General features: G+C 35.0%; 1 protein-coding gene across 2 annotated transcripts in view; it reads right to left on the bottom strand.

Moving 5' to 3' along the window:
- The window catches only part of LOC123524433 (phosphatidylinositol 3-kinase regulatory subunit alpha-like), a 44,297-nt gene extending 28,813 nt beyond the window's left edge, over window positions 1-15,484 (bottom strand). The window contains exons 1-3 of one of the 2 annotated variants that reach the window (XM_045302639.2): window positions 15,263-15,484; window positions 6,203-6,339; window positions 2,180-2,342 (exon numbers count right to left, since the gene is read on the bottom strand). In XM_045302639.2, the coding sequence (XP_045158574.2) occupies window positions 2,180-2,342; window positions 6,203-6,339; window positions 15,263-15,268 (306 nt within the window). In that variant the 5' untranslated portion in view covers window positions 15,269-15,484. The remainder of the gene's footprint in view (window positions 1-2,179; window positions 2,343-6,202; window positions 6,340-15,262) is intronic. The other variant, XM_045302638.2, reaches the window with a different exon arrangement.
- Between the last annotated feature and the right edge of the window lie 273 nt (window positions 15,485-15,757).

Below are 15,757 nucleotides of genomic sequence, written 5' to 3' on the forward strand. Positions count from 1 at the left end.
AATAGTGTGCCATCAATGGTAAAGTTCAACAAGTAATTATTATTTTTCAGTCACTGCAATGTTGGATTGTGATATTTTCAACTAACTTCACTTTTTATGACTTGAGCGTTGGTTAAAATACACCGCATTTATTGGTACATTGTATATAATGTTTTATTGTCCGTGCATTCAAATACGTTTTGCCTACAAAGCATTAATCAGATACATTACCTTCGTTTGTTAAATTATTAGGAAGTGAAACCAATGTGAAAATCTTATCTTTATAAGAAATTGGAAAGATATGTCTATTGAATTTAAAAAGCGAAGTATTACTATTACCCATAACCGACAGCATTTACGATATGATTTTAAATTTTGATAAAAAGTATATTACGATAACAAAATCCACGTACATTACTGAATGATTGCTGCATGATTTCACAATCAGCAATCGAATTTTTTATTTTCCCTTACAGAAACTGGAGAAATGCCCATACGCATTTCACTAACATGAAATTCTTAAGTAAATGAAATGCAAAGGAAAAAAAATCGATGTTGAAACCAGATAAGTGATGAACAGATACGTTACCGATATTTTAAATGTGTTCTGTGCTTTAGGGATGCAAAAGTGATGGAATTAATATCAGATATTCACTGAATAGATGCAATAAATGCCAGAAATGTGGAGTTTACACAAAAACGACATCTCTTAGTTGTATATGCAATTTTAGAATTCGATACATATAAATGCATTATTGGTCAAAACCTTACAACACCTACCACTTTTATAATTTTTCACTTTGGTGAAAAATCAGATTTTATCTAGTTTAATGTAACTGTGTAGTATTGAAAGTACAAAGCCTGTATGAGGTAAAAATCTACATGGGCGCACTAAGCTAGTTGAAAATACATTTTAAATTGTATTTATTTAATGGTACTGAAAATTCCAAAACCAGGTACGTTAATCAAGCTCTTTTTAGTATAGGACATTGTTCTGAGTATCATTTATAAATGAAATAAAACATTTTATTTGTCATATTCAGTTATAGTAACATACTGTTTATCAAAATTTAAAATCGTATCATAAATGTCTGTAATGGGCGCACAATTCTAATAAAGATCATAAGATTTTCACATTTGTTTCACTTCATAGTACTTTAACAGATGAAAGTAACGTACCTGATTAATGCTTTGGAGACAGTATATATTTGAATGCACAGACAATAAAGATTATGTGCCAATTATGATGAATTTTGGTAGGTCGTGCATGAAAACAGTTTGAAAATGGAACCAAAAGATTCAAAATACAATGTAAAATAAGTTTAGTCAAGGTTGTTGAGCGACACAAAATTAGGCATTTTAACACTCTTACGTGGAATCAGTGTAAAAAGATTCATTTACTTTTCTGTAAATGCAAAAAGTCTTCTCGAAAATGGTACAAAATGTCAAATATAGGTCCACAATGATGTAAAACAGGAACTAGCTTACAGAAAAAAATGAAAATGACACTTTATCTTTGGGAAAAAAATATTTCTTTTCTTTTACCCATTATGTGACAAGCCCGAAAGTGCTGCTGGATTACCTATTTAGTACTTTTATACCTTTAATGAATTGCAACACTAAAACACTTAAAAAGACTCATTATTATATAGAAGTTTGGAATAACTTGCTATATACACTATTTACTTAATTTATTGGACACAATGTGACCATGACACAATGTGACCATTTAGACATGAACTCCAGGAACATTGTAGAAAAACGCGCATAAACATTTACAAGTCACATGTGAAGCAAAATACATGATTGCGGTGCATCTTCATCCGGTTTCTACCAACAACAAACCTGTTAAAATGCATAAGATGTGTTTTCTTTTGGAATTTTGAACCTAATGTGACTACACTATTTCAAGAGAAAAATCTCCGCTTCGAAAATCTCTGCAGGGTAAATGGGAAAACGGCAACACTCACATAGCAAAATAATACATCGTTGGAACCGGAAAATTGTTGGCTAGAACATGGTCGGTAAAATATATTCAAATATGATGAAAAATTGCAGAAAAATACAAAAACCCATCTAGTACATGGGGGCAGCCATTAATGTGGACACAATGTGATCATAAACAAAAGTCACGTGATCACCCGCCCTGATAAACCTATCATCGAAAACAGTTCAAACTGATATAATTATGAACACATACATTGGGTTTTATGCCTGGGTAGATAAGTGTATTTCCGGTTTCAGTAGGAGACCAGTTGTATGCATCCAGAGCGTCCTCCAAACTGTCGAAGTTCAGTGGTTCAGCAAAACCGTACAAGTTGTCCAGATGGTAAATCTTTACAAACTGGTTTTCTCCATTTGTCCTTGTAACATAGAAAACAGAATAATCATTAAAGGCAACTACACTACACGTCATTAAAATGCTCTTTCACAAATATTGGAAGGAAACTAAATTCGTATAAGTTTACAATCGTATTCAATTACACTGGTCAGTTGTCTAATAGGTATGATTGAAATGCGAATAACTTTAAATGCTTCACAACCTTGTAACACCACACGCATCTTTATATGTTACATAAATTAAGAAGGTCGGCAGTTTTTTAACACACACACACACACACACACACACACACACACACATATGTTTATTTACAAGATGAACTATACTAAGAATTGATGCATGTATAAATACACCAGTTTCTAAAACTTTTACAGTTATTTTTCCCACGCCAAACTTTTGAATAATTTATTCTTCTAAGCCACATTATTCTAACCACTCCAACCCCTTCCAGATCTTTCATATTCCTTAAGGACCTTAACCCTCTAACACTCTCTTTCTCTCTCTCTCTAACCCCCCCCCCCCCCCCCCCATCTCTCTAACACCTACTCGATCTGCTGTTGTTCATATATCCTTCCCCTTTATTCAGTCTCTTTCAAGCATTTTTTCTCGAGTATTCATACCTTTTTTAAGAACTGCATCGCAATAACATGTTTAAGTATTTCAAAATATTCATAGCAATTTCAAAAACATGTCCATCAAAATAGGCCTCAATTTCACCAGAACAGTACATACAACTTGATAATGTAAGTTTTAAAAATGTCAACCGATAGAAATAAGGTGCATATTGACAAGTTATATAGTGACAGAAATTCTCAAAAATTTCCTTTAGATTACCTCCCCTGATAATTATGGTTTTTTTCATGAGATATCTCCCCTGAAAACTAGAAAAAAAAAATATGATTTTCTCATTTTCCTTACGGGGATTTTAGATTTCTTTTTGATATTTTTATCAGAATCATATAATGCGGCTTTCTACCGCAAAATTTTCTCGAAAGTCAAGTATGATTCTCATAATCAAAGAAATTATATATTTTGCCATAGGCATCAATGTTAACTTCAATACCGATTATCTCCCCCAAAAAATGATAAAATTTGAAAAATCTCTCGGTGAAAAGCTTTTAATTTTGAATGTCTCTAAAGTGACCAAATTTCATTTAAATAATATGAAAAAGGCAAAGCCTCTGAGCGAGCGTAGCTTAAACGGCAAAGAAACTATTCACTGCTTAAAACAATTCCGAGAACCTATTCACTTGAAAAGAAACAAAATTTTAGTGTCATTATACCTGTAACAGCGAATATCATACGTTGCAAAATTTATGGAAAGCCGGTGTCAAGGTGACGTCATTACCAGTTTGTGGCGTTCTTATGGCTTTATGCTTATTTATGACATTTTATCCCATTTTCTGGCCAATGCTTGATCTTTTAAAAGAAAATCATATTTTTTTTCTACCAACTGGAAATCTTTCTTGCATTATTTTTGAGTGAGGGATAATATTCAGCAATCAAATGAAGTTCTGTATTCACTGCCAACAAAGCATTTCCTGTGAGCACCTGTCCTCTAGGGACACGCACTTTGTAAATAAAAGCAAAATTGAAATTATTTCCATAACATAACTTTTTTAAAAATAAAGACACCTAATGAACATAGAGATTGTAACTCAAATATAAAATTAAAAAAAAACAAAAACAATTTTTCCGACTTTGACGGAAGTAGAACAAAATGGCGGCACCAAAAATGGCGGCGCCCAGACGAGAGGAAAATTTTTCAGCTACATCACTTTGCCCCATTCGGCACACCTTTGTTATATTCGCCTACACATTACCGTAAGGCGAGCTACGCGCTCGCAATTGCGTTTCGCGCAATTGCTCGCGAGCTATGCTCCCTATTACCATCCAGTTACAAGATATGAAATATGGCTATTACACCATGTTATCCTTAAATAAATACATGATGAAACATGCCTTACGTACTGATTCATATATCAATAATGTGTTTTATTAAATACCTATATAAATTCTGTCAAAACACGGCTTGTATTTACAAGTAATGTTGCCGGACTATTAATATGCATGACCTGACACAGTTCTATCAATAGCGCACACATAAAGGACTCTCAGTTCTATTTAAACACCGATAAACAATCAAAGCGCTGACAGCACAGAAAGGTTGAAACCAGCATTTGATTCAAGTCACTTCCATGAAACAGTATAACATTCAAACCATTTGCATTCATGTTACATTATATACTTTAAGTTCCGCTCTGACTAAAACCATCAAGTCAACGGTTTTGAAACACACTGACGGGCTGGGTAAAGCAACCCTATATCGGCTTAATTAAAATTTACTATAATGATACCAATGAGAAATACACTGTCTGTTTTATTAAAAACACAAATATTCACAAAGAGAACAGAAATATATATAGATAACAGAAATATTAGATATTCAAATTTAACAGTTAAAGGCACTGGCCTCCAGATAGTTCGACAACAAATTAGAGAAGATTTTTAGATATCTCGAAATAAATGCTATATTTCTTAAGAATGCTTTGAAACTTAATTACTGACAGACTATATGTTACGGAAACACATGAGAGTTAGTTGTTTTTACTACTTTCTACAATGAAAATCGAAAAGCGTTTACTTGGAGTAAACTGTCTCGATTATAAATATCTCTATTATATACCTATATAAATTCTGTAAAAAAATCGGCTTGTATTTCACAATTAAATATGAACAGGCAGAAACAAAATCCTTATTGTACCTTCCATATTGTATGCTGCCGGACTACTTTCATTAATATGTATGACCTGACCTGAATAGCGCACATAAAAACTTCACTTAGTTGATAAACATTAAATATTTCGTTCAATAACGACACAACAAGCAAAAAGGAAGAGGTATATAATAAAAGGGTCATTATAACAGTAGCTAGATCCGGGATTTTGTATTCGGCTCTCGTGGATTTTGCAAGGTCGGATCACACTCGGCGCTTGCGCGCCTCGTGAGATCCGATTTAGCACAACTCCACTCGCTTTGCGGTTTCAGCCTAAAAACAGCAAACAAAAAGTAGAGGTATATATGTAATGAAAGGGTCATTTTATATTTATGTGCTGTATTCGCTTGTCCAAGAGGTTGGCATTAAACCTTCCGCACTGAATGTACGCACGCTTTGATTGTACACTATTAAACCTACGTTAAAGCTAACCCTAACCTGTAGTCAGTATGTAGTACACTCAATACGTGCGTACAACCAATAGGGGCGATTTAATGTCGGCGTTGTCCAAGATCAAAGTCCCAGATCTGGGACTTTGTATTCGGCTCTCGTGGATTTTGTGCCCCTCGTTTTATCCGATCTGGAAAAATTTACTCGAGTCGAATGCAGCACCCTAGATCTAGCTAATAACTCTAACTTTCAGTAAATAGTTTCGGTTACATTGTATCATAACTCCCAAGGTATCGTAGATCGTGTGTTCATCACAATTACGTAAAAAGTGACTTTCTGTTATATGGGATTTTTCTTTGGTACTTAGAGTATAATATGAAAGGCCCCCGCGCTCGGCTGTAAATATGTAAAATTCTGTGGGATTATTCCCGAAGTTTAGAGAAATTATACCCTTCGATATCCCCCTGGGGTGGAGGGGAGAGAACAGGGTCGATAAAGTTCTATATTTATTCAGTTATACGGCTGCCGACATTGTTTTTCGTTAGGTTGGCTAAGGTAAGTATTTTTTATTGAAGAATAATGTGTTCATTGTATTGTTTGGTGGTTTCTATCTATGTCACAGATACCAGGGATCTACAGCGATTTCCGTACAGAACGTAATGTAACATCGAACTTCTGATGGATAGGATGAGAATATGATACTGAAAGCAGTTTACCTGATAGCAAGTGTCAAGTTCTCACAATCACCAGTATGGTACACAAGAAATGTTCCATTTTTCTCTCCCTCCAAAAACTTATCCACGTAGTCTCGCGAACTCTCGCCCCAGTCCCAAGCAGTATCATAGCCGCTGTCCTACCAGTAAACAAAATATATATTATATTATTATACAGTCATTGTTTCTTAAAATACTGTTTGCTGTAAAATAAGAGCGTGCTCGGCTATTCGAAGAATTGATTTAAGTATGGGGTCAAAGTATAACCAGAGATTTTCAGAGAAAGGAAGGAAAATAGAAAGGAAGGAAAATTGATAAGACAAACGATGTACCTGTATTTATGGAGCTGAATAAGTCTTGCACTATAATTACGGCAATCTTTTCAATATCATTAACTATTTTCTATGTCAATAAATGGCCATAACTGAGCCAAAATCCTTGTCCTAGTTATGTAGTATTGCCCACCTACGGACACTATGACGGTAAATGAGTGGTAAAGGGGTCAAAGCTATATGGCAAACAGTTCCAATTTCCAAGTCCAAAAGGGCCATAATTCAGCCAAAATATTTGATAGAGTTATGTAGTCTTGCCTACAGATAGACATCAGTATTCAAAGTCCCATGTCAAACTTTGGACGGATTGTCGAAGACAATTCCGTCCAGTGGAACCACAACAATAGATATACGAATTTCGGCTTAATCGATTTTTTGATAACCACCATAGATTTCACACTCCGCCGAAAGAAATTAGTTCTCACATGGCAGCACATGGAACAACTGGAAATACCACGCTTCACTGCGCGCTTTAATTGAATGCAGAGGATTAGTGTAGTATTAACTCTAGCAGACGGTTCTTATCGCTGGATGACGGATTTTTCATTGAAGATTTTACATCAATGGAATTCACAAATAAATTAGCTGTACTAAATAATTCAGAATTTAGGGGAAGTAAAAGCTCGGATATTTGTTATTTTGATCACCACAAAGAAGTGAAATAGAATAATAGAACTTTGATAGATGCTTTTGATAATCAAAAGAAGTAAAAGACTTTTCCAATAATTTATGATACTTGGAAATTTATTGAGAAAGGAATCTATCATATTGCCGAATACAATATTACTTAGCTCTCGGTAAATCTGTAAAAGTTATTATTATTCTAGAGCAAAATCAAAATATTCCATGCTCAAATGATTTGGCTATTACAGTCTATTTTAATTTGCAACACGGTAATCAGTTATATGTGTATTCCTTAAAAGTCCGTCGTCCCTGCTATAATTAGTGACCTTAAAAAATGTGTTCAGTTCTGTTCCCTGTGTTATTATAGTTTGATGTATATTTGCCCAATAGTTATTACAAAATGTACGATTGTTTTGTAATTGTGTGTATGTGTCTACATGCAGAACTGTGCAGTCTGATAATGATAGTCTGCATTGTTCATATTTAGGCATTAAATTCACAATGAACATAAAAATTTGGCAAGGAAATGGTTACACTGTTGTAAAAACACAACAACCGAAAAAGACATCTACTAGTTTAACAGTCCCAACAGAAAAGGGACATTGCTGACGTCGGACCTGACAGAATCAATACATTTCAAGACAATCCGTCCTCCAGTATTTACAATGCTTTGGTCAGATATGTAGCGTATAGATCCCATAAAAGTTAAGCGGTCAATTAGTGTTTAATTAAGTTTAATAACGATCCATCCGCCCTTTCGGACACAATGAATCATAAAGAGGCCACGTAGACCGCTTAAAAGTTAAGCTTTAAGTTTAATAACGGTCCATCCGCCCTTTCGGACACAATGAAGCATAGAGATGCCACGTAGAGTATATAAAAGTTAAGCCAGGAGAAAAAGCGCGTATATAGGCATACAGACACTAAATAGCCTGAGCACCTTTGAAAAAATGGTAGTCGCATAATGGCGGATTCAAATAGTTCTCAGTTTTTTTTGCTGTAAGAAGGATTTTTCCTTGAAATCATTGCTATATATTGGTTGAAATCATATTACATGCCTATACTTGATATACTGGTAGCATTTGCATGTTGAAAAAAGACTCCAAACTGATTTAACATGTGAAATTTATTCATACACCCCTACCCTAAATTGTGATTGTCATTTCAGTGTAAAAATTACGGTGTGTCCGTTTGACCAGAAATATTTTTCTTGCATCAAACATGACCCCTACTTTTCTTTGGATATTTTTACAGTATAAATGTTATTCTACAAGAAAATGTAAGTTAAAGAAATTTAAAATGGGTCTAGGTGTGTATTGCAGCATTGTGAAAACTTGTCATTTTATATAGAATATATAGTGGTGGCTATTTAGTGTGTTATAACCTATATACACGTGGGCACCAACAATCTAAAGGATTTGAAAAAAATGCGTACTGTATTGTATCAGCTTAGCTATGTAAATATTGTGTATATGGGCCGGAGGCCTTCATGCTTGTTGAAATAAACTAAAACTATTAATAAAGCACAAATGTGCGTTTTCATTCAATCACTTACTAATTAATAATGGTGAACCATAATTATATCTATATGTTTACCATGTTTCTCTGTCCTAGACTATCAAGACAAACATTCTGACCAAGTTTAATGTATATCATGTATTAATGTAAAATCTGGTGAGCATCAAATTTCCGTATGCGGGGAATTGGAATGACAATCAAATTCTAGACTTCTTTTAAAACATGGTTACTACTGTTATACTTATAGTTTTGTATATTATGCTTTTTAAGACTTCTATAATTTGAGACGTGTTTGTCGAAGAAACATTTAGGTTATTCTGATATTTGTATCTTTGTATAAATGTTTGCTTTAAAATTGACTGTATCATTGTGTAAATGTATGAATGTATATGAAATTTAATTGAAAGTCATACTGGAAATAAATTGTATGATGTATGTATTTGTACGCTTAGTATGTAACCTTAAAAAAATAAAGTTATCTTATCTTATCTTATCTTATCTATCTCATTCTATACTGAACAAAAGAGCTAACCCGCCATTTCCTATTTTGCAAATAGTTTAAAAAAATACCGAAAGTACATTTCTTAAATAAAGGGGACAGTTAGATCGACCTATCAGTATTAACATATCAACATTTCAAAAGTATTAAATTACGCAAGAATACGATTTTATTCATTTTACTACAAAAGCCCGTTTTAAAAAAATCATAAATTAAAATACACACAGTGTTTCAAAGATGGGTTGAAGTCGTAAAATGAGCGGATTTATATGATAGCATAATTGACTTTTTTAAATTGTGAAAACTTATCAACAGTGCTCGAATTAAATTCAAAATGTACGTTCAGTTATTTTTAAATTACAGGCAAAAGAACTAATGGCGGGTTAGCTGTATTGTCCAGTATGTTTTTTTCGTCCGAAAGACACGCTTTCATAATTTAATCTGGTCTAAATCACATTCATCTAACAATTCATCAAATATGGTATGGAATACCAATGCAAGGATTGGAATCTACACCACCCCCACATTTCTGTTTAAAAGGTCCGTTTGGGTTAAATCTCACCTGAGTGTTGAAATTTTATGTGAGAGAGTTATCCAGCTGGCTTTTCACATACATGTAATAAATCGAGCTCATTCAGTACGGGTGTAATATGACTGAAGCGGGACGTTTAAGGGTGATAATGCCGCTAAAACAATGCGTTAGTTCAAGCATTCTGTGAGATGACCAGACAATTTACCAATGACTTTGCTGTTTGTTGGTGAGATATCACCTGAGGTGGCCTATTCTGCATAGAAGTGTACATAGAGTTGATTTGCTGTTTTATATTCATATCACTTCAACACAAACAGTATAGTTTTCTTGTAAAGGGGGAATAATAATTAGAGTAAAGTGAAACAGTAAAAAGTAACTTCATCTACATCTAGATCTACATGTTACTCCTGATCAATCGTTCACGATTATGATTAGGAGGCGCGAGTCTGGAAAAACAGTGTGTTAGTTTACAATTGTGCAAAGTTAAAACAGTTAGGTTTAAATGATACAGAACAGTATAAAGTATGCTAAAAGAAGGATAAAATCATGGCGAGATGTGACCGCCGCCAGCCTGTCAGAGAAAACATTTAGGCTCCATGGGGCTTGACTGAATATATATGGCAAGAGTATTCCAGTATCTGATGGTTCTGGGGAAGAAAGAATTTGAGTGATACTGGGTGCGTGACTGGGGTATGAGAAAATTTAGGTTTCTTGTTGGTATCAGTTGATTGTGGTCAACAAAGACAAGATTATACTGGATTTTATATAAATAGATAACAGAGTTTTGAATCCTACGATGTTCTAGAGATTTCCACTGGATTTCTTGAATCATTCTAGTTACACTACCAATAAAGTCGTAGTTGTTACAGCCATATCTGGCAGCAGCTCTCTGGACACTCTCAATTTTACTGGTAAGATGTATTTGCCAGGGGTGCCAGACACTGGAACAATATTCTAACTGGGGTCTTACATAGGTGTTATAAGCTGCTTGTTTGACTTGACCTGTTTATTGTTCGTTTTGACATTTCTTTTTATGAATCTTAATGAGCTAGTTGCCATTGCTGTTATATTGTTTATATGCTGGGTCCAGTTTAGGTCTTTTGCGATTGTTACACCAAGATATTTAGCTGAGTCGGCTGTTTTTAGTTCTGAACCGTGGAGGATGTAAGGGTGGATAACGGAATTTTTCTTTCGGGTGATCCTCAGCACCTCACATTTCTCTGGATTAAAGTCCATGGTCCAGTCTTTTTCCCAAGATTCCAGAGAGGAGAGATCATTTTGTAACTGTTCTGCGTCTGTCTTTGAGTCAGTGGTAAGGTAGACAATTGTGTCATCGGCAAATAGGCGGGCTTTGTCTTTTACAGTATCAGGGAGATCATTTATGTAAGTCAGGAATAAACAGGGCCCGAGTACAGAGCCCTGTGGAATCCGTGATAAAACAGGGAGCTCCTCTGAAAGGTGACCATCCACCGCCACTCTTTGAGAGCGGTACTGTAGGAATGACCTAATCCATGTCGCTATTTCCGGATTTAGATCTTTTAAGTATTTTAGCTTATGATGGTCAACTTTATCAAAAGCCAAGGGCGGATCCAGGGGTGGGGGCGTGCACCCGGCACCCCCCACCCCCACTAAAATCGCCACCGGAGCATAGGTAATTTGTCTTTTTTTCTCGCTCGCTACGCTCGCATACGTAATTTATCTCTTGTTCTTTGGTGAAAAAAAAACAACAAAAAACTTGCATGCACTTTTTTCTCGCTCGCATAGGTATTTATCTTTTGTTCTGGGTGAAAAATATAAAATATACATTTTTTTCTCGCTTGCTACGCTCGCATACAAAATGTAGGTAATTGGTCTTTAGTTCTAGGTAAAAAATATAAAATATGCATGTTTTTCTCGCTCGCTACTCTCGCACAATAAAAGTCCAACAAAGTTTGCATTAGTTCCTATAACATTCTTTACCATTTCTATGTTAATAGGCCTTGGTAACCCCTCCCCATAAAAATCTTCAGAAATCCAGTCGGCCTAAGAAATTCCACTCTGAGATACTTACGCAAGAATAAGTCTGACAAGTCATAAAACATGGACTATAATTAGCATGTTATTCAGTGGGTAGTTTGACTAGTTATTTGGGTTGATTTTGTCACAAAACCGGACATTTTCAATACCAAATAAAGTACCTCAGAACGCCCAGAATGCACCAGATGGATTCATTGTTTTCAAAATTTTCCGAGGGGGGGGGGGAGGTAAGGACATGCCCCCGGACCCCCCCCCCCAGTTGCGCCCCCTCCCCCCCCCCCAACACCAAATCTTGGATCCGCCCCCGAAAGCTTTCGAAAAGTCCATGACTATCACGTCTGTCTGTTCTCCTATCTCTAGTAATTAGAGCAAACTACTAATTAGTGTGCAAAACAAAAACGTGAATAGTTATATGACAGGTGGGAGAGGGGGTGGCGGGGGGGGGGGGGGGGGAGTAGCAGACTAGGCTAATTAAAAGAGGATTAGTCCAAAATCTGGGTCACAGGAAAGGTCATTCCCCTAGGTCACCATATGAAGGTCATCTTTTTTCCCGCGGTTTTGTATGTAAATTAGGTAATAGTTCGCGCGCTTATTTGTGGCGCCAAACGTCATTGACCTAGTTTAAGTAGACGCGCTCAACTCTTTTCACACGGTTCGATTTGTAAAGTAGGTCATGGATGGTGCGCTCGAAGATCAAATTATGTCATTCTAGCGCGCATTTAAAGACTGAGTAAGTTCATAACCCTAAATTTCTGAGTTTCAACCATTATAATTATAAACCCTCAATTGGAGTACTAAAAATACCCCCAATGAAAAGTAGATCTATATAACAACGCTTTCATCCGACAAAAATTAATTCTAAGTTCAGAATTTTAACTATCAGCATGGAATGTTTCAAGACAATGGTGAATTCCTTCACAAATGAAATGAAGGAAATCAGTGGAGTACACCACAAAGTATTCATTCAAATTGAACCGCGGGAAAAGAGTTGAGCGCGCCTACTCAAATTAGATCTATGACCTAATTTACATACAAAACCGCGGGAAAAGAGATGACCTTCATAGGGTGACCTAGGGGAATGTGACCTTTCCTGTGACCTAGATTTTGAACTGATTCTTGGATTTTTGCTTAACATTTCATAAAATAAATGTGCCTTTTCTATGGCAACACTGTCTTTATTGCCGGTTACTGTGACTATAAAGACAAACTTGAAATGTTTTACAGAAGGTTTTGGGCGCAGGTGCAATGTTTACAAATAAATGTCTTGATTTTTGACACAATTTTGTCTCTTTCTTTCCCCTGTAAATATGATTCTTCTCTGTATGCAACAGAAGCTCTCTTTTTTTATCTGCTTTACCAAAACTAAAAAATCTACTTAAAGACAATGTTGAGCACTACAGAATAGGTTTTGCGCCCATTTTATTTTGTGAAATGGAAAGCCAAAATACAATTACTAGTAAAAAAATCCATTAGCACTTTCGGTTGAAAATACCGGAAATAAAGGCCTTTTCGCAATATATTTTCTTAACTAGCCAAGCCATTGTTTTTAGAAGGTTTTTTTTATAACATATTTTACATTGACTTCGTGTATCATTGTAATTCTGTGTAACAGTAGATTAGCTCAAAATTTTATTCATATCATTTTTTCATAGAATACTCTATTGTTTTGTTGTTGTAAACAGATTGTTAGCTTAGGATGTTTAAACTCTTACATTTCATATACAAAAGTATTTTGAAAGCTATACCTGGAAGCTTTCGTCTGTGTACTACAGACTCCGTTAGCCAATTAATCTTCTATTGTTAAATAACACCGCTCTGAGGGGTGAGCGATGTTAACACTTATCCTAGACAAGCTTACTGTCGCCGAGTGGCTGCTTTTTAATTTCTAACTTTTGACCGTCACAGTATAAAACAAACTGTATGCGTCGGATAAGTTCGACTAACACTTAGCCTATTACATTTGGAGAAAAAAAAACACTATCATATAGAAAGAAAGGGTTGTTTAAAATGAAAAGTGTACAGCATATACACATGAATTATTGTATATTACTCGACAAAACAATTGTCAGTATACTGATATATACATTGAATTCCGGAAAAGGACTGCATAAAAGGGCCACACTTTCAGACAGTTCGGTGCCTTTAAAAACTCACGATTTTCAAAGAACTGTTACATATCATCGTTTTGATGCATTTGCAATAATGTCCCAGTGCTGAAAATTCACATAACTATGTGGAATTTAGTTTTCAGCAATTGTTTATTTTTATTCCTTTACAAATGACATTTATTTTTAAAGGGGGACAACTATTTCAGAATATTTAAGTATCCATCGTTCGGGACAGTACGGCAGAACATTTCGACGCCCCAGAATTAGAAGGGCGTAAGTGGAAAGTCGTAGTTTTCGGCAAAATGAAAAACACTGTCTATGACAGATACGCCCTTCTAATTCTAAGGGCGTAAGTTGACTTTTCTGGTATAACAATTAAGTGCAGATACGCCCTTCTATTACTGGGATTCTGAAATTTTTTTCACTTACGCCCTTTTATTATTGGTGAATTTGGTCAACACAGCAGTTTGTGACAAATTTTTTTTTACAGAATTATGCCCCTTGGTGTGTAGTTTCAAAAAATGTATGATTCATAAAAGGGCGTAACTAACACTTACGCCCTTCTTATTCTGGGGCGTCGATTTATGCTGGTAAAGATGTTGTTTGTTTATCATATATTTCTATGTTTTAATGATATACTGCTAAACCTTAATGTGTTGTCCCAGATGTGCGGTAGATTGAAACGGCCCCCGTCCCTGTTCAGCTCTGGTCTGTACGTCCGGATGAAAATCGCTTCCTTCACCTTTATTTCAAACCACGAGGGCACAGTACACAGACGAATACTAAATTATGACCAATACCACACAGTTGAATTTCCATAAAAATAGATTGATAGCTGTATATCTTAAGATATAGTCACTATTTGCGTACATTGCTAAAATTTGATATTACTTTTAGAAATAGATTGGGACTAGCACAAGAAATGTAATATGTTGATTTATGCAGCTGTACTGCGACGAACGGTAACGTTATTCACTATCATATTTCGTACACCGTTCGGTTACAAAAACTCTGGACAAAATGTGTATTGTCAAAACATATTTAATACGTAACCCAAAGTTCGGACAGGGGCTTTTCTGTTATTTGATCCCATTTACGGTTGTCTTTTAGTGTCATGTCAAGGTGACTGTCAGATATTTATAACGTCTTTGCCAAACAGTTAGACTAGTCACTAGACTGATAAATTATAATCAAATACCTCTACATTTCCCCCCTTTTTTTTGCCTAATTCCATTTCATAGAGACAAAAGCCAGTCTACTTTAGAGATTTTCACAGAGGAATGATGTATGATAATTGGGTATAGGATATAGGCAGGCTCAGTTCATTACATTCAATCATAAAAATGTAAAAAGATATATCGATCATAGTCTAGGAGCTAGCCTACCAAACAGTATGCCTATTTATGCAAAAAAGTCAAAATAGGAAAGACCTACCCTCATCACAGATTTAAGAATCCTTGATAAATCCAAGTTTTAGGAAGTAATGTGCGCACTTCCGCGTATATTTTTAACGCCAATAAAGACGCTATATATCGCCAATAAAAACAACCTGTTGTAAAGAAAAATGTTAGTAATGGATGCTTTAATAGTTTAAATTTTACGGTACGAAATCAAATATAGTTTCAAAATAATGATGTTCAGTATAAGCGATATCAAATAACGTTACGTATGTATAACTTTATCTGATAAATCAAGAGATAAAAATCGTATTTTAAAGTTCTTCCTGGTCAACAAAATTGTTAAAATTAGACAATATACACACCTGTAATATGACTGTCTACTTAAATTCTGCTTATAAACAGCTAACGTGTGGTAAGCCGCTGTACTATTTATTTGACTACAGGATATATTCATATTTATTTACAACATTTAAAATAAAGAACTATCTTAGTTTTAAAGCTATCAGTTTAAGATCCATATTTTCAATGC

Source organism: Mercenaria mercenaria, chromosome 3, assembly GCF_021730395.1.
Source record: "Mercenaria mercenaria strain notata chromosome 3, MADL_Memer_1, whole genome shotgun sequence".
Taxonomy (NCBI): domain Eukaryota; kingdom Metazoa; phylum Mollusca; class Bivalvia; order Venerida; family Veneridae; genus Mercenaria; species Mercenaria mercenaria.